The sequence below is a fragment of the Rhinolophus sinicus genome, linkage group LG02, assembly GCF_036562045.2.
Source record: "Rhinolophus sinicus isolate RSC01 linkage group LG02, ASM3656204v1, whole genome shotgun sequence".
Classification (NCBI taxonomy): domain Eukaryota; kingdom Metazoa; phylum Chordata; class Mammalia; order Chiroptera; family Rhinolophidae; genus Rhinolophus; species Rhinolophus sinicus.
Window position 1 is genome coordinate 152687851 of NC_133752.1, and position 20708 is coordinate 152708558.

At 32.8% G+C, this 20708-nt stretch overlaps 1 protein-coding gene across 4 annotated transcripts in view; it reads left to right on the top strand.

Annotated features, from left to right (window-relative positions):
• SCAF11 (SR-related CTD associated factor 11) overlaps window positions 1-20708 on the top strand; it is a 63728-nt gene that overhangs the window by 16790 nt on the left and 26230 nt on the right. For 2 of the 4 annotated variants that reach the window (XM_019748406.2, XM_019748408.2), the window contains exons 2-4: window positions 7677-7758; window positions 10116-10276; window positions 20217-20294. In XM_019748406.2, the coding sequence (XP_019603965.2) occupies window positions 7698-7758; window positions 10116-10276; window positions 20217-20294 (300 nt within the window). In that variant the 5' untranslated portion in view covers window positions 7677-7697. Of the gene's footprint in view, window positions 1-7676; window positions 7759-10115; window positions 10277-16041; window positions 16211-20216; window positions 20295-20708 lie in introns of all 4 variants that reach the window. The other 2 variants (XM_074325804.1, XM_074325805.1) reach the window with 2 other exon arrangements.

Here is a 20708-nt window from a genome sequence, read left to right on the forward strand (position 1 = left end):
CCTCACTGAACAAATGTTTTCATTATTGTTGGCCTTCAGTACTTACTTGTGTCTTCACATTTGAAGGCGTAGTTACTCTATCAAAATGTCTAACATTCTATATAAATTGTTCTCACATCCAGCTGCCCTCTGTAATAAGTCATTCTTTATACTTTTCCTATTCTGTTTTCTTCTGAACCTAAGTTAAGTAACAGGAGCAGCTGAGTGAAAGTGAAATGAAATGGGACTAATTTTCATAATTCCCTCCCCAGAATAGTTTGATGAAAACTGATTACTTGACTGCTCAACCTGGAGAATATTAAGGGTAGGAAGGCTTACGAATATTTGTATATTTACTAAATACTTTAAATGACATTCTTAGCTACCACCTAGGATATTGTACAGTCTCACTTAACCGTGACTTTTTTTTTTCCTAGAGTTGCCACATGTTACAACCATTTAAGTGTTTCATCTCCTATAACTATATAAAGTATAAAATAGGATACAAAAGTCCTAGGACTATTTACTTCCAGTCCTAGATTTTGTGTCTTGGTTCAACATTTTTATTTGCAGATAAACCAGAATCTTGATAAATATTATAACTGTAGAATGAAGAACTTATTTATGTTTATACTATAAGATCTGTTTGAAAAACTGACAGTTTACATTTTGTGAAACTTTACTCAGCTTTTTCTATATTGATATTTTTTGCAATACAGTAGTTTTTTTTGAATAATGAAAATCTATTCTTAGAGTCATACAGATTTATCATGATATATCTAAAATCCATTTGAGGTGGGGAGGTTTTCGTATGTTTGTACATGTATGCTAGTTGTTGAGTACTTCTTTTGTGCTAAGCACTTTAAGGGGATTTTGTGACTATGTAGTTTAACCTTTACAATTGACTGAAGTGGTTACTACTGTATCTTCATTTTATAGATGAGGAAACAGCCTTTAAAGAGGTTACTGTCACACAACTAGTGACAGCCTAGTTGAGATTTGAACTCAGAGTTTATCTCAAATCTGTGCTAAAGGAACATCCCTGTCTCTATTATGAAGAGTACTATCGTGTTGCCCCGAAAATAAGACCTAGCCGGACAATCAGCTCTAATGCATCTTTTGGAGCAAAAATTAATATGACCTGGTCTTATATTAGATAAGACCAGGTCTTACATTATAGTAAAATAAGACCAGGTCTTACATGAAGTTTTGCTCCAAAAGATGCATTAGAGCTGATTGTCCGGCTAGGTCTTATTTTTGGGGAAACGGTAGTATTAAAGTTCCAATACGAAACATGTAGGTGAAGGATATTCTAAACAAAAATGTGTCAGAATAGGCCACTTGAAGCAAAGAAGTCTTACAAAATTGTTATATGGTGGAAATCAGGTAAGAAAAAAAAAACTTTGGGAGTATTTTGCAAGGGATTAAAAAATGAACAGTGACATAGCAGAAGCAGGAGTCAGTTGATTATGTACCAAAGAAGCTGGAAAGGAAATAACTTTCAAGCTGAAGGAGTTAATTGCCTTAACCTTACTCTGAAGTAAACAAGTTGTAGGCAGTAGAGCAAATATTCATGATAGTTTATTTAAGCTAGATTGATAAAATAAATGTAGATAAATCAACAAAATCACATACCCTTTGGGGGATTTTAAAGGCAATCAAGGACTACATTGCAGAACTATTGACTCAAACTGTGCCCGAGTACAGGTTGAATACAAATGTGGATAGATGCCTATACTTAAGAAAGCTGGAGAGGCCCTCTGTGATGAGAGACTGAACCACATCTCCAAATTAGGCAATCTTCTGTAGTCTTTAATAGGGTTGGCAAACTTTTTGGGGCCAGATTGTAATTATTTTTAGGCTTTGCAGAGTATATGGTTTCTGTCACAATTATTCAACTTTGTCATTGTAGCACAAAAGCAGCCATAGGCAATGTGTAAAGGAATGAGCGTGGCTGTACTTCAACAGAACTTTATTTATAAGAAACAGCCAGCTTTTTTGACCACTGGCCTGTACTAGTGGATAGTATCCCTCCCTAGACATCAATAAAAAATAGCCTGTTTATGGTTTCTCCAAGAGAAAATAACATTCTTACAAGTAGGATCAAATTTTTGAGTAGATAATTGGGAGGCACTTACTGGTTTTATTTAAGACGGGTTGGGATGGAAGTCCCAGCATTAACAGTAATGGTTAACATTTGAATGCTTCCTATTGCTTGACAATGTCATAAGCACAGGTTTGCCTGACACCAGTGCCCCAGTCATTAATCACTGCAATAGACCACTCAGAGTACCTTACTGATGAGTGTCCCATCTTTTTTAATTGATTTTTTTGGACAGAGGGTTGAATTTGGGGACTGGTTTATCTTGAATAGAAGATTGGAAATAAAGGATAAAGAAGAATAGACTATCAGAGGTTCTGAGAGTCACTGTGGATTCTCTAAAGACCTGAGCCACACAGATCAGTACAGTATTGAGCATCTTCAGGAAGTGCCTTGTCCTCGGCTTAGTGTTACCAACAGAGTGACAGGCCTTACTTTTTCGCAACATTCCTTTCATTCAACCCTGGCTCCTGATAGCATATCAGTCAGTGTTCTTCTGCACAGAGTCTGTAATGGCAGGACTGGGTTTGGGAATGGGGTGGGAAATATAATCAAACTTCCTCATGGCCATATGTCCCTCTTCTTCTTTTTTTGTACCCAAAGGATTTGATTGTACGCTTTTGACAAAATATTATTAGATTTGATTAGTTAATCAGAAATGTTGATTTCTGTTTTTTAAGTCCTGTGTTTGTCTTTGTCTTTCACTTTTATTTAGGGCAAACAACAATTTTATTACTTGTCCCTATTTTTCTATTATTAACAGTGGTATTAATAACAGCCATTTATTGCATAGCAATGGCGCTGGGATTTGAATCTAGGTCTTTCGGACTCTAATTTGTAGTCGTAACTAGGATGTTGATATCTTTAGATACTGTAGGTTTGCTTGAAGGACAGGAGGAAGCAAGAAGAGGAAGTTTGAAGCGAACTGGAAAGGAAAGGAGTTTTGTTTCGTAGTAGATGAAAGGAAACAGACTTTGAAAGAGGAAAAATTGGAGGTAAGGGAAGGAGGATAGGAATTTCAAATGGAGCCAGCCAAAGCTAAAAAGTTTAGTTTCTATTACCAGGAACCTTTGGTCCTTTCTCGGATTCCTTGAAGTGCCCTGGCAACTACTACAGTGTTGGTATCATCTGTATAACTTGAAACAATTTTCTTTTATAGAGGGTGGTGATTATATGCTAGAGCTGCACTGTCTAGTACAGTAGCCAGTAGCCACATTGGACTACTTAATTAAAACTTACATAAAAATAGAGTTCTTCACTTGCATTAGCTACATTTCAAGTGCTTGACAGAACAATTCCCTACTGGACAGCACTATTTTGGAGAACTGAACTGTCTTATACACTACTGTTACTTGAATGCGCTGTAATGGCTGGCCTGGGACTCTCATGTCCCTGTATTCCAGGGTTTGTGTGGGAAAATGAGTTCTAGGTTCCTGAAAACTGTTTCATATCAATGCTTTCTTTCATTCCACATTCTAAAAGTTGATGGCTTTTATGATAAATAAAATTTTAAGATTAGGTCATTCATTCTTCCCAAACTGCTTTATGAACATATTTGTAATAGTATTTCCAATACATAACAGAGGCAATAGGAAAGTGCAACGTGGAAGACAGAAGTACTTTAAGATCATTATATTAGGTATAACAGAGTTAAACGATGTTTTAGCTTGGAAAGTTAGAACCTGGGAAGAAATATTAAAGAGTGAAATTTGTGAATTAAAGTCACCTGAAAAATAAACAGTTTACTTAAAATCTAGACTGAATATCCATTCTTTGAAATTTATTTGAGGTAAACCAAAATTAAAAGAATTAGATTTGACTTATAGAGATAATTAATTTATAGAACTTATTAGTAGAAAGTAGTCCAGGTAGAATATGACGTATGATTGTAGAGTCATAAATAGTTAATCATGAAATTGGGTTATATCTAACTTTTCAGGAAACCCACAGGAAGGATAGTTCTGGCCACCCACAGCTTATTTCTTAAGTCTTTTATTGACCATCAATTACTGGCTAAAACCACGAGCTTGTATTGTATTCCTATGTCCCCGTTACTACAAGTTCAAAGCAAAACTGGTATTAAAAACTCTGCATTCTTAGATTAAAAAGTGGAGTGCAGGTAGAGAGAACAGATAAACATGAACAAGTCACAAATTGTTGAATTGAAACTTGTGACTTTCGTCTAGTGAAATGCTAAGACCCCATCATTTTGAATGAGTAAACTTGTAATGTGGAATAATTGTTTTTAGATATGGAAACAGTTAATGTGTTCTGTGTTCCAGAAGAAGCACACAACTTGTATATATTTGGAACACAGAGTTTTTTAAGCCGATTTCTAACATATAAGACTGGTCAGTCTATAACTTGATTGAAGTTTCTTAGCTTCTTGTAATAAACTATTACGTACTTCATTGCATGAGTTAAAATAGAGAAGACACTATTTATTGTAAAACATAAATTATAACATTAATATTTAAATATTGTAAGTTAATCTTAAGGGAGGAAATGTGAAAATAGCATAGATTAAACTATCCAATGGGATATACATTATTTACCTGCATAAAAGGATGGTATATTACATCTTCTGAAAACTTACTAGTTTTTTAAAATATTGTTAATTTGAAAATTGGCCATTTTATCACATTGAATTAACTCCAACTTAAATATTTTTTTTTATTCTCAGATATTTAGGATAATGGGTGAGAGGGTATAGTATGACTTTCCCCAAATAAAGGATTGCACTCAATTATAGATCATACAGGAGCACAGTCTGACTCTAAAATCAACTAAATTGGGAAGTTGTCTAAAGCAGTGTTTCTTAGACTTTAACATATGTATGAATGATGTACAGATCTTGATAAAATGCATATTCTTATTCACTAGGTCTGGGGTGGTGCCTGAGGTATCCTGCATTTGTAACAAGTTCCCAGGTGATACTGATACTCGTAACCTATGACTATTTGAATATTTTTAAAGTAATCTTCTGTTTCAGCAGTTCCATCGTTTCTAGTTGCTCAGCTCAGAATACTTTGGAATTATCCTGTACTCTTGCTCTCTAATGCATACCCCATATTCGATCTTACCAGCAAATCCTTATGGCTGTATTTTGAAACCACAGCTGGAATCTGAGTACTTGTTACTACTACTCTGGTACAAGCCACTGTCGTGTCCCCTCTAGGTTACTGCAGTACTCTTATTGCTGGCTGGCTTCTGCTCTTTCCTTTGTCTCCTGTGCTTAAAATTTCCTACAGGTGCATCTCACTCAAAGAAGCAAATGTATTTACCTTAGCTTACAAGGTGTTGCATGATTTTATGTTCTGTTATCTTTCTGTCCTCATCTATTACTTTTTCTCTTTCACTCTGTTCTAACCACTTTTATCTCTTTTAGTTTCTTGAACACAACACACCAGACATACTCTGCCTTTGGACTTCACATATGCTGTTCTTTCTGCTTGCAATGCAATTCCTGTAGATACTCATACAACTCTCCATTGCTTCTTTCAGATTTGCATTCCCCATCCATGTTATCAGACGGCTTTTCCTAAATACTGTGTGAAATAACAGCTTTTCCACTTTCTCACTAGTTAGCTATACTAGTATGGTTTTTAAAATAATTGCATTGTCTTTTTCCAATAGTACTTCTCAACATCTAACATACCAGGTATTTTACTTTGTTTATTTTACCTTCCCCATTAGAAGGTAAAGGTGGGAATTTCTGTCTTATTCAGTTCTGTGTTTAGGGCATTGCCTAATACCGTGTTTCCCCCAAAATAAGACCTAACCAGAAAGTAAGCCCTAGCATGATTTTTCAGGATGACATCCCCTGTACATAAGCCCTAATGCTTCTTTTGGAGCAAAAATTAATATAAGACTCGGTCTTATTTTTGGGGAAACACAGTAGTATACCTGTAGCACTCAGTAAATCTCTGAGTTTTTTTAAAAAAAAAAAACCCACAAGAGGTCATTGGACCTCTCTTTGAATACCTTCATTAGTAAGTTATTCTATCTCCCTTCAGAACAGCCCATTCCATTTGAAGATAACTGCTAACCAGAAGCTTTCTGTTCTTCCATGCTAAACATTCTTACTACTTTACCTTTCTGCATATTAATATGGTTTCCAGGGCTGTCACCATTTTAATCATCTTCCCTGGAAATTCATCATTTCTTTGTTTATCCCTAAAGAACAGCACTAGGACTAAAACAATGTTGTACAGATAGGCTAAGTGAGAAATTTTCCTCTTGTTTTGACTTTCTGCTTTTATTAAAATAGGCAGACTTTGATTGAGTTAACTTTTGTTTTAGTCACTCTAATCCTGACTCATTTCAAATTTTTAATCCACTAAAACCTTTAAATCATTCTTATATGTGCTACTAAGTTTCTTATCTTCTGCTTTACAGTTGAATGTTGAACCAAAGTCAGGCCTTTGCATTTCTCCTTATTTAACCTAATGGGGAATTTTCCTGTGCAATAGGTAATCTTCTATATAGAAACTAGTATGTGTAAATTATTTAAGAAAACAATAGAAAAATTACTTCATATATATATAATATATATATATATATATAGGAGAATGATAACCGATGAAATTAGTGATTTCTTGTGCCTAGATATTCCAAAATGTATTTGAATGGGTCATTGCAATCACGTCTTGCATCAATTCAAGAAAGAATTCTAAAAGTTGATTTAAAAAAACAATTTTACCTCATAAATTTGTTCTTGACTAACAAATTAATTTCCTTTCTCATTTCCCTCTTGTAATCACCACTTTTCTAGTCCTCTAAGCCAGAATAATCTTTGAGTCCGTCCCTGTATTTATTTAGTTACCAAATCTCAGAGATACTTCAGCTCTTCGCTTTTCTATTCTCTTCACAGCCAGTTACCCTAGCTATGTACATCTCTCTGCTTCTAATCTCTCTCCACTAGAATTCATTCTGTGCTTTGCCGGCAGCTCATTCTTTTAAGAGACTCATTTACATCACTTTTATCATGTCAGTCTTTTTCAGAGGAATCTATAAGATTGAATTTAAACCTCTCAGTCAATCGTTAGAGATCCCTCTATAATTTAACCCTACTTGATTTACATTGCTCTGTGTATTGCGTTCATTATCCTTCACTGTAATCTTTCAGATGTCTTGGCATCCGTGCCCATCCCTCCTCAGTACACACACATACACACCTTATACTTTCACTCACTGTTATTCTTATTGGCCTAGCTAAATGCTGTTTTTTCCCTTCATACTACATTGCTCCTTAAATGCCTTGAACTTCTCCACATATATATAACCTATCACCTTCAGTGAAAAATCCAGTCCAAATTGATCTTTTTGTGTCTAAACTCCAATTGTATTTATGTCTGACCATACGATTTATCATTTAGCCATTCTTGCTTAATACTTACATAAGGCTTTTCCTTTCATTAAGACTGTGTACTTGATGACAAGGAATATAAAAGAGTATTGGATTATCCACAAAAGTTACTGGCTTGGCTTGTACTGTGTTCTTCTACGTGTAAAATGATTTCTTACAATTCTTATTTTTTATATGTTATTGGGAGATGGCAAACATAAAAAGTCTCTATTATAATTCATCCTATAGGAAACCCCTTTTCAAGGAGAAATGAAGAAGAAAACTGTATATACCCTAAGTGTGGGAGATCAGGAATATGAAGATATGGAAGGTAACTTTTCATTTACATAAAGCTTGTATGTTGAAAGCAAAACTTAGTGTTTCCAAACTATATATTTGTATACATTGCAAAATATACAAGGAGTTTTTTGTTTTTCCTTATTTTTATTCCTAAATTCTGAAATAAGCTGCCTGAATAAGAAGTGCACAGTTTTTCCCTCCTCCTGTGTTTTATTTTCGATTTATCAAGGTTTTTGGTTTGTTGAGCTCTTTTCTTTTTCTTAAATTTTTGCTTCCTACTTATTTGGGAATTACATACTTTTTCTGTTTTTGTTGTTGTCTTTTGTGTTTCAAAATAACATTGATACTTTCCTTGGCTTCTAAAGTTAATATTTTAATCTTTACTGCCAACAAAAGAACCTTAAAACACTTTAACTCTGATCATCCTACTCTAGATTTATAAATTATAGTTAGCCATCATTTTGGGTTTTTGTTCCCAAGCACCACAAATTAAGTGGTACTTGATAACACATAGTATTTGGGCAGGGGTTTCGTTCTTCCCCATTCCTTTTATTCTTCCTGAAAAACCTTAAGTCCTTTTAGTGAAAAGTCTGTTGGTAAACTCTTAAGATTTTATACTTATTTTATCTTCTTAAAAACTATTCAAAGATCGATACAGATATATAATTCGGGATTGATAGTTGTTGTTTTTCCCTTCTAGCACATTGAAGATATTATTTAAGCCATTTTTTTTGGTTTTCTTTCTTGTTGTCAAGAAACCTCTTTTCAGCTTTCTCATTCCCTTGTAGATGTTATGTCTTTTCCCTCTTTTGCTTTTAATATCCTGTTTTCATCTTTGATATTGTATAATTTTGCTACATAGTTTCTAAGCTTGAGTTATTTTGATTTTTCCTGTTTAGCATACCTTGTGTGTCCTTTATCTGTTGGATCATTTTTGTTTGTCTGTTTAGTTATTTCCCAGTCATTACTGCTTTATTCCCTCTCTTTTATTCTTTTCTTCTGAACTTCAATCAGTATGTTAGACTTTGTTCTGACCTCATTTCCCAATAACCTCTCTTTCACAGGTTACATCTACTGGTCTGTCTCTTACAGTCTAGGTAGTTTCCTCAAATCTCTCTTCCAGTTCACCAATGTTTTTTTCTTCTGGATCTAATCTACTGTTTAATCATTCTATATTGTATTTGAAAATTCTGATATTTGAAGCCAGTGTGTATCTCAGTAAATTTATAATTAATAAATATAATGTATAAAATATACATATAAAAAGTAAATCTAAATAAATTCTTGTTTCTGCTCATTCTTACTCAAGGCAGCTTATTTTCTTAGGTTTGGTAATGTTTGATTATGAGTTCATATTTGATAAATTGAATCTGTGGAATCCTGGGGACCTAAATTAGGGATGCTTTCCTCCAGAGGATTTGTATTTGTTTTTTCCTGGACCCAGGCTGGGACCATGTTAGCCTCATTTGAGGGTCTTGGCTTAACATGGGAGTCGCAGATACAGTTTCCTTACCTGGCTTGGTCCTAAGGGTTAGTCTCTAGATCTGAACACTAGTATGGACGTTTGCTCCCAGGATGATTCCAGCTTTTCCATTTGGTTGGTGTGTACTGTTCACATTTCAGCTGACCAATTCTTTATTTTTGTTTTATTGTATGTCGAATTGTGAGTTTCTTTTATTTACTTTTGAGCCAGCAATGCATACTTTTGTATATTGATTATATTGCTGGTGGGTATTTAAATTAGTACAAACCATAAGGGTTATAATTTGGTGTATGTATTCAGATTACAAATGTACATACATTTTGATCTAGGAATTCCATTTTTTGGAATTTATCCTATAAATATACTATTATAAATGTGAAATGACAAAGTTTTTTTTATTGCAGCATTGTTATAATAGCCAAAGGTTGAAAATGAGTGATCAATAGATTAAAACAAAACAAAGCAAACATATTGTGTGTAGTGTTTCTAGCATTTGTTTGAAGGAGGTTTGAAAGAATATTAGGATTTTCTTGTGTATGCATTAAAAACATCTTTGGAAGAAAAAAGTAGAAATTTACAGTTGTTAAGCACTAGGTGGAAATGAATGGATGGGGTAGATAGAAATGGGAGATTTGTCACTATAACCTTTTTTAACGTAAATTTTTGAACCAGGTGACTATTATTTTAAAATTAAATTCAAGAAAAATTATTTTTACTTCCCCATTAAAAAATATAAATTAGTAAATGTTGAGGATATTGTGCTCAAGGAGTATGTTTGTTAAAATGTATCTAAGATCTAATTACTTTGTAGAGAAAGGTTCTTTATAGTATCTATTCCATGTTAGTGCCACAACTGTAAGTCATTTGGTCTGGAGAACTTGAAAGCATGTATGGCTTCTTTATAGGTGAAGAAAACAAAGATGATACTACTACTACCACTGGTCTGTTGTACAGTGAAGCTGACAGATGTCCAATATGTCTTAATTGCCTATTAGAGAAGGAAGTTGGTTTCCCAGAAAGCTGTAATCATGTCTTCTGCATGACCTGTATTCTTAAATGGGCAGAGGTGAGTTTGAGAATAAGTATTAAATATTATTGTATTTTAGTTCCCTACCATGATTTCATTCTACCTACTCTAAAGAGTTGACACAGCCTTTCATAAATTATTTCACAATAATATGTGTTCCCATACTTTGGTAAATTTCCTGTATTATTCAAATCATGTCAGTGTATTTCCTTCTAATTTTCTTTTATTCAGCTTTTTGTTCTTTTATAAAAAATGTAAATACGTGCCTTAAGAAAACTTAACAACTTATAGGAATAACAGATTAAGCATTTTTTCTGGTAGAAATGCAGTTAATTCATCTTCAGTGTACTTGACCCTCTTGGGATAAGATCTGATTACTACTAATAATAACACCTTCTGTCTGCTTTGTGTTTTATATTTTTCAGAGAACTTTTACATAGATTATTTGATTTCTTCTTTATATCAGCCTTGTGGGATAACCAGAGCAAATGTAATAGTGTCCTTCCATTTTACAGATGAGGAACTTTGGATTTTGCATTCTATAACTTGGCCAAGGTCTCATAGCTTAAGAGGCAGAAATGAATTTAGAACTGCATTTTCTAATTTCTCTTCTTAATTTAGTATGAACTAATTTCAGAGTTTGAGTTAGAGATATTACTGAATTTCTTCATAGATAGTAAGTTATTAAGAAACAGGACATTTTGGACTTTAATGTATTATTGGGCCTGCTTAAGTAGATCACGTACTGGTATATTGAATATTCATTAATATAAGCCACATTGTTATGAGTTGTAAAATAAAAATTCATTGTCATATTAATTTGTCAGTGTGTAAATATTAGTAAAGGAGGTAAATCTCAAAAATGTTTTTAACATTAGTTGCTTTCAAATTGTTTGATGTCCCTAAGCACATTGGAATTAATCACTTACTACATAATTGGGGTTTTCAAAGTTCTGTGTTTTATATTTTCATTAATAGTGTGGAAAGGAGAGCATACCTGTATACTGACTATGGCTGAGATTTGGGAGGAGGAAAAACAGATTAGTACCAATTGAACCCATCATAGTATACTTGGAAACAGTTCTATTTAGATGAAAATCCAAACCAGTATTTGGCAAGAAGGGACTAAGGATCGGTGAAAATGTATTTGGGGGAAAAGTATTTTGAGTTTCATTTAATTATTTAATTAATAAAACTCTGTGTGTTTGCAGGAACATTGACTAATGAAATAAGAATGCATATTTTTCTCTGCCACCCAACTAAAGATTTCATCCGTGATGAATTTAGTGCATCTTGGCTTGCTTTGTGATTAAATATTTTTAAAGTAGAGGAGATTTTGCGTCCAGTAGAAAAGCAGTATTACTGGATGGATAGAAGGCTCCAGTTCAGTGCTTCTCATAAGGCTGTATTCAGTGACTGCGTAATCGTGAGGTTTAGCAACATAATCTGAGTATGTGTTTTTCTCTACGAAAATTAGAACTTATAAAATAGACATGATTCTCCATCCTTCCTTACACTCGACATACATCGTTCACACAACCGTAAACTTTATTATGGTGTACGTGTTCCTGGTTTCTCTAGGGTATGTATCTAGAAGTGCAACTACTAAGGTTGTACACTCTGCACATATTCAACTACTAGATAGTGCTAAGCTTATCGATGTTTTTAATTCTTGTTGAATATTTTTAAGTTGAAAATATTTGATAATATACATACTGCTGCAGTCAACACCTTTCTTGCATGTAATATTTTCTTTCTTTTGTGTTACTCCTTTAGATATAAACATTTTGTTGAAGCCAAATTGCCTTTAAAAGAAGTACTTATCTGTTGTACTACTGTAAATTGTGATTGGGGTGGGGGTGGGGGTATTGTGGTATTGTTTAAACAAAAGTAATCTTGAAACGAGAATAAATAATATTCTAAATGATGTCATTGTCCCTAGTGGGGAAAGCAGCCATCAGTTAAATAAACCATTAAGTGAGCAGTAACAAGAGCACAATCTACTAATAAATTGTTCATTATAAATAATAAATGAATATTGGTTAACAAAGTCACTTAGGCTTTGAACTAAAATGTCAGTTTGAATCTTTTATTGGTATAAAAATTAGATGTGTTTTGAAGTATATATGTGCTTTGACAAATAGAATCAGATTTCACATTCATTAGTGGTTTTTTTTCATGGCTATTAGTTATTAAGCTCTTTTATCTCATGTTCCTCAAATCCCGCCTATTTTTAAATAAAGGCACGTGATTACTTTGGATATTCAGAGTCTCTTAACCAGCCAAGCCCTATGTTAAGTCTTTCTCATATATTCTTTCATTTAAATTACTATATCAGTGTTTATCTGATATTTAAGGCAAGGATTCTGAACTATAATTTGTTTCTAAATACTTCAAGGGATAGCCTAAAATTAAAATACTTTTTAAAAGCTGATACAGAGTTTATTATTTTACTAATGTTCTCTTCCAGTAGGAAGGCAGAAATCAAAGTTAGACTTAAAGTGGTTGGAAATCTACATAGTAAAAAAAATACAAAATATATTTAGGATCATCTTCCAAGTCGTATGTGTCTTTCAAAAATTGAGCTTAGCTATCTGAAATTTGTATTTAAGGTTCACTGAAATATCATTCAGAATGGATATCAAGAACCAAAAAGAAGGACTCATTTACTTTCACCTTAATATTTTAGGCATTGAAGAAATTCTACTCTGTAAGAAACAAAGGTATATAGAAATCGATATTTATTTTCGACACATTTCTGAAATTTTTTATGCTCTTTAAGTATCTATATCCAAAGTCAAAGTTAGTTGCAATCTCTTCGAGCTCTAAAATTTTGGTTCCTTGGTTATTTAAAACGAAAGTCATATAAGGACTTTAAATTGATTAAGTAACTGAACTTAGTCTCTAGGTATTTCAAAGAATCCACTTTACCTAGGGCAAAAAGATTCAAGATAATGGAAGCTGTGGTGGTCTTCATAGCCCGTAGCCTAATTGCCTGCCCTTGAGGACATTAGAACAAATTGAAGTCAAGCATGTTCACTGTCACTATATTTGGTTTCAGGGAACTCATAATAGCTAAGCTTGTTGGTTTATAAAATCCTAATGGTGATGTAGAAATAGAATATTGAATTAAAGACACAGTGACATTTAAGGAAAGTTAAAATTTTTGTTAAAGCATCAATATTGGAGCTGAGAGTCCGAAAGTAAACAAAAGAAGGCTTTTGAACTGATGAAATATGTATAGAGCCAATACACTAAAGTTTGTCAGCTACTCAGAAAGTCATTTATTTTACCTATACTGGGAGCAAAAACCGTCTACACACATTGAGAGTTTTTAACTTGCGATCAATTTAACTTTGATCGTCTGATCTTGCATGTTTTAAAGTACAGTCCTGCGCTGCATAATGATGTTTCGGTCAACTACCGACCGAGTATGCAATGGAGATCCCATCAGATTATAATGGAGCCGAAAATTCCTATTGCTTTGAAGTCACAGCCATCATAATGTCATAGAACAACGCATTACTCACATGTTTGTGGTGATGCTGGTGTAAACAAACCTGCATTGCCAGTCAAAAAGAAGTATATCACTTACAATTATGCACGTAGTACTTGATGATGATAAGATAAACAACTATTGTTTATGATTTACTACACTACACTTTTTATAATTATTTTAGAGTGTACTCTTTTTATCTATTAAGTTTGCAGTAAAACAGTATACTGTGTTACACTGGCAGCAGCCACATACATCTTATGTGTATCTGGTCTCTTGAGTGCATCATTTTCTCTTGTGCTTGCTTTAATCTGTTGTTTTGTACAGAAAAAGCTTATAGCCTAGGAACAATAGGCTATACCATGGAGCATAGGTGTGTAGTAGGCTATACCATCTAGGTTTAAGTACACTTACGACGTTCAAATGAGGACGCAATCTCCTAATGACACAGTTGCCTAATGACGCATTTCTCAGAACATGTCCCATAAGTTAAGCAGCATATGACTGTAGATAATTAGGCAAAGGCTAGAGAACTTTGCCGCATGGCTATAGTAGTGACAGCTGATAGTAATTACGATTCTTGATAGACAAGAAGCTACCCCTTCCCACACACACTAAGAAAATAGGATTTATGATTTGGCACATTGCCAAGAAGTGGTGACCGTTTTGGCCTTTAAAAGGTTAAAGTTTGAGAATTTGGAAACATTCCATGTTTGAAGTGTTCAAGAGTTTTTATTTACAGGGACATGCAATATATTTAATTAGGAGGTTCTTGATATCCATCGAAGTTCTTTTATCTTTTAAATAATATAAAATATTTTTCTTTTAAGTAATTTTTGAAATGTGATTAATTTTCCTCCTATAAGCAAATTATCCTCCCTCAACTTCTTTATCTCAGTCTTCCATTTCATATCAACTGCTGACAGCTTCAGTTTGAGAAAGTAAGGTTGATGAAATCAAAATTGGACAGTTGGCAGAGGTATGTTCTCTCTCATGAGACTAGAAATGAAGAGTCATACTATGGTGACATACAGTTCTTGAAGAAGTCAAACAACAATGTTCAATGCAGACAGGTGAGGGGTATGAATTAATAATACATACCAAAAAAACCCAAAATATGACTAATTGACTTATATCTTAACTACTGATGTATTTTATATACAGATCTTCCTTTATGCAATGAGTATAAATATACACATCATACTGGTGATTAGACTATTTTTCAGTAATGTAATTCAGCAAAGTTTTACTGTCTGGATTTTTCAATCAGTTTTTTCTAAAATTTACATTTTCCTTTATTCCTGAACTAAACCAAACCTCTCTGTTATGTAGTTCTCTGGGAATAATAATTTAAACATACTTGTGGAACAAGTATAAAGTCTTTATGTTTATAAAGCATTGTCAAATATATTATTTCATTTATTTATTACAACCTGTGCAATAGGTGATTCAGGGCTGTCTGTCCTCATTCTTAAAGTGAGTTAAAGAGGTTGCTAGTTCTGACTCCTCCAGAACTTGAATTTGTGTCTTAATTTTTCCAAGTCCTCCATTGTTTTCACCTTGTGGATTAATCCTTTGGTAAAACTTTCGGTAGAACGAAGAATATTTTCACATTTTTAACACTCATTACCTAAAGCATATATGTAATAGGTTTTCATTTATTAGCCTATTTTTACCAGTTGGGTAAATTAATGTGTATTTCCGTATGGCCTAGTTTTAAATGTCAGAATCTGCAAACTGATTTATACAGGCAGTTTACAGAATTTTATGTTTTTATATTAGAAAAAGAAAGTCTTAACTATTAAATGTCAAAAGAAATTAAGATTAAAACTAATTCTACCCAACTGTTGTAATGTATCTTTGAGAAAAATGAAAGGATTCCCTTGAGTAGTTAGAAATGCTCTGTTGGTGTTAATTTTGTCTCTGACAGCCATTTGTGCTTTAGGAATACATTACTGAAAGCTGTTATAAAGAACCACAGTTTCACTTATATGGATTGACAAGGACTGTCTTGAAAGAATTGGTTAAATGTCATAGGGAACATGTAGGCTGACTACAGGTGAGCACTTTAGAGGTCCAGGCTAGGTATCTTGGAACCATCAATGTGAAAGGATCGGTCCTAGTAAATAGCTTTAAAATAAGTATCAACCTCTAATGGTGTGCATTCCTAAATCAAAATCTTTATTTTGAACTGCAGTTTTATATAATGTGCTCTATTTGTTAGTAGGAGAGATAGAACAGACGTGAACAGACAAACCTGCCTGTAAGCATAGGTACTGAGATTTAACACTTGCTTCTCTCTCTCTAGGAGGGTCTATCTGTAGGCAGCCTTTGTGATTGAGGATAGAGCAGCAACAGGAAGCAAGAAATATTAGAAATCAAGAATGCTGAATTCCCAAATAAGGAAGGCTTCCTGTTCTTACATTTAAATATGGGTTTGTCTGAGCTGGGAATATACAACGCTTCAGAATACTAGGGTATGTTTTACTGAAATCATTAGGAAGATTTTTTTTTTTCTCTATCAAATTGCCTCCTTAACTGATACAACCTTAGTACAGAGCATTCACAGTAAAATGTGTGCTCTGTTGTTAAGTACATACACACTACGTTGTAAAGCCGTGGTCATATTCTATTATATTTTGTAGCTGTATCACAAAGTTGAATGGTAATATTGGACTACTTTGATTATGAAACTAATTAAATTAGATATTTTAAAAAGTACTGAAATGAAAGCCATATTGATTTAAATAGCTGAATAATGAAGGGTATTTTTGTTGTATCTAAGGAATCAAAATGGTGAATAATCAAAAGGTATTTATTTTCATTGTATATAAGGAAAACAGAAAATTTGGGATAATTTTCTCCAAAACTAAAATCACATTTTTAAGCAGAATAGGTGTATTAGTTAAAAATTGTCTATCAGTTTCAAATGTGAATTTTTAAAACTTCACAACTTAAAAACTAAAGTAGTTTATTGACACAGACTCTGAAAACGAAGATTAAAATGTCTTTTGAGATTTTTCCGAATGAGTATCTGCTGGATATAAGGGTGAAATACCCTTGGGGATGCCTTAAATGAGGCCAGTACAAACAATTTTTTAGTTTCTATTTGTAAAACTTTTCCATTAAAGCTTTTGATCATCACATTATGTGCAAATTTATGTTTTAGTGTCTATTAATGATGATGTCTTTGAACTTTGGCATGTGTTAAAGTAGCTTTATACTTTTCTTACAGTATACATTAACAAAAAATTAAAGATCTTAATTTTTAAAAATCTGTTTTAATTTATTGAAGTATGCTATGAAAACTTTATTAAGGATAACCGAATTTTTCTGTTTCCCCTTTGAAATGCTTTGTTAATCTGTTATAAGGTCAGAAGTGGATATCATCATTTCTCAGTAGCTGTAGCAAAGATATTTTTTCTACTCTAGGTAGCTTGTTTTCTGCACTATGCTTTTGTTAACTTGGAGAGGATAACTTGGTTTTAAGAAATTTTTCTGATGGCTGAGCCTGAGACAAAGAAAATCTACTAACCTATTTTCTAATGTTAACTAGATTATTTTGGGGAAATGTAAGTACATGATAATATATAGCAGTGGTTTTCCAGCAACTACTCTTTCTTTCCATTTTCTTTGTTTTTGTAATAGCAGTGGAACCCTTTCTTCCAGTGAAACCTTAGACAAATCCATGGCAATTATGCTTAAGGAAAAAAAGAACAAAACCAAAATCTTATTCAGAACCCCATTATTTGAAACCAATCAAAATGGAATGGCTCAGGTTAAAACTGTCAGTTTGAACACTGTAAAGCGGGGTGTCCAAACTTTTTTCAACATTTTTCACCAAGGGCCATATGCGGTAAAATACACAAATAGCCGGGCCACTCACTCGAGGTGAAGTAGGTATTGCCTGGTTTATTTAAGTAAACTAAATATATTTTTGGAATTTGCTGCGGGCCAATTAAAAATGGATTGCGGGCCGCAGTTGGCCCACGGGCCGCAGTTTGGACACCCCTGTTGTAAAGGAAAGAGTGCCATGTAGCTGATGTCAACCGAGGAAATTTAATAAAGAAGAAAATGGGATTGTGTAATGTCAGAGTTTTTGAAAGATTCAATACATCTGATATAGAATAAATTTCTTGAACATAGCCAGTGGCTTTCTTTGGATCTTAGTAAGTGTTACATATTAAATAGATATAATAAAGTGATATGCTTTAATTTCCATATGTCATGAAGTTTGCAAATTCCAACAAAAAGTCATTGAAAACTTATGTGTGTGTGTGTGTCTCTCTCTCTCTTTTTGTTAATATACTAGGCTTTTTTATTGTTAGTATAGTGAAGCTAGACGATGTTTAGAAGACTTTATACAATAGTATATGCCACACACTGTTCTAAGATTATTAATTCCATTAATGCACATAAATACCTTGGAAATAAGTTCTGTTATTCCCATTTTCACTAATAAGACACTGAGACAGAGAGGCTATGTAACTCGCTCAAGGTTACACACAAGGACAAGATATGAAAGTAGAATTTAAATCCAGAGCCTCTACACATCTGTCTTAATAGTTTTTGAAAAGACATTGAAGGAAACATTTACTGTTGTTTTATTTTTTTAGGAATGTTTGTCAAAATTTACCTTAAAATAAAAATATTTTGAAACTTCGATAAAAATACTTGAAAACACTTGAAAGTTTTTACTTTTATATATTCTTTTGCGTTAATAAATATATTAACATAACCTCTAGACTTAAGAAATTACATACAATAAATTCTAATGTGGTAAACAACAATCACATAGTTAGGATGTTGAGTTCTTTGACCTAGAATTGCTGTTTGCAATGCATTATTAAAAAGATGTGCACAGCTTTGTCGCTACCTGTAGTAAAGCTTCTTAGAGTCAAGTTTTTTGTAGGGAAAGTAATATCATCCTAAATCCATAGTACTTGGAAGTAAGCTGAGCTGGCTTATACCAGTCTGAACCGATTTAATATATAGTAAGGTCACATTTCCTAATTCAGATGTGGTTAAAGCATTTTATCAAGGCCTACTTACTAAACTTTAGCAGAGTAATAAAAGTAACTCAATTTATATTTTGGCTGCTCCCAAAGTGACTCTTGAGCTTTGTGAAAATGCATTACATGATCAAGGGCCACACACAGTCCGATCTACCTATACTTGTATAAGCATATCTTGATAACTGCTGAAGTCCATAAAGGCAAAAATCAACATTTTTTTAACTAGGGAATATAAAATAATTTATCAAAATTCCATTATTATTTTGTGGTCTTTTAGATTATTACTATTAAATTGTTAAAACTCTGTTTTAGTTTTTGAATTATTTTAAAATTATTATTGACCTATAGGTATCACCTTTTAGTATTTTCTTCATAGGCTACAGAATATTCCCTTCTACCCTAGTAGGCAACATATTCCATCTTAAATTGTTTAAATAATATAAACCTACTCCTATACAAATATTTAATAGTATATCAAAGAAATAATTATAGTTGCACATTAATTTTGAAAGTATAGGAAATATATTTACATCAAAATGAAGTTGATTTGGAATCACAGAGTGGTCAAAGGACAATTTTCCTTATTCTATAAAGAATGCCTACAATTCAATTTGAAAAAGACCAGCAACCTAATAAAAAAATTGGCAGAGGGTATGAATAGTTTTAAAAATTCAACTTTGAATAACTTAAAAATATGAAAATGTGCTCACCCTAACTCATAAAAGGAAACATAAAATTAAAACTATTATAGCATACTACTATGCTGTTAAGAATGAGGCAGCTGTGAAATACTTATACAAACTAAGGTATATAATTAAAACAATGCAGTTCAGCATATGAATTGTAATACATTTTATATTAGAAAGATAATATACTATATGTACATATATGCATTGGCTAGCTCCAAAAAGATATATGAGAAACTAGTTGTGGAAAGGGCATCTAAGTGGCATGGGGGAAGGAGTGGAGGAATTCTTCATTTTCTTCTTATCTCTAAAATTTTTTTATTTCTGGTTTAACTGTTCAAAATAATTTTGGAAGAAAATATTTTCATCGAATATTAAAATCTGTAAGGGACCTTTTACAGCTGATTTGCCCAAGTGCTTTAGATCCACAGAGCTGTTGATTAAAGCCCAATTCTGCTTTCATTATACCAGTAGTTCTCAACTGGACAGGCAGGTCTTAATAGGTATTATCTCGATAACAGAGATCTTATCTCTCTTTATCATTGTATTCCACTTACCTAGCATATAGTTGGTGCTCAATGCATATTTGAAAAAATTAAACAAATTTAAGGTATTACTCTGGCATGATATAGACAGAAAAAAGTATTTCATCTTCGAAAGAAGAAAAAATTATTTTTCTATTTCCTGTTCCAGTGGAAAACTTAATGAGTTTGTTATAGTTTAATTTTGATCTCTTCTAAAGAAACATTTGTAAAGTTACAATTTGTTACTCATTTTTTCAGAGACTGGCTTCATGTCCTATTGACCGAAAACCCTTTCAGGCAGTGTTTAAATTCAGTGCATTGGAAGGTTGTGTTAAGGTAAGGCTTATATTTTATTTTGCAACAAGAACAGTATAAACTTCATTCTGTTTTGCTTTAAAAGATTTCCAGTTTGAGTAAATTTGTGAATTGTTTAACTTTAGTTTTAATATGTGATTATCGTTCCTTCCCAGTATGACAAGTCCAGACTTTTCTACAAGGATTCAGAACTTCTGAATCTTTTTTTTTCTTTGCCTCCTAAAGAGAACATATTCATGGTGGTCACCTTATGATTTTCCACAAAATGTGTTAGATCTCTGATGCTCTAAAAGAAGTTTCACATAAAGTCTTAATTATATAATATTTGAATTTTTAGAATATTTTTAATGTTAGGACATCTGTATTTAAAAAACATTAATTGGCTAGTGCTTTGAATACATTTTTCTATTGAAAAAAATGTTTGAAATGGAATTT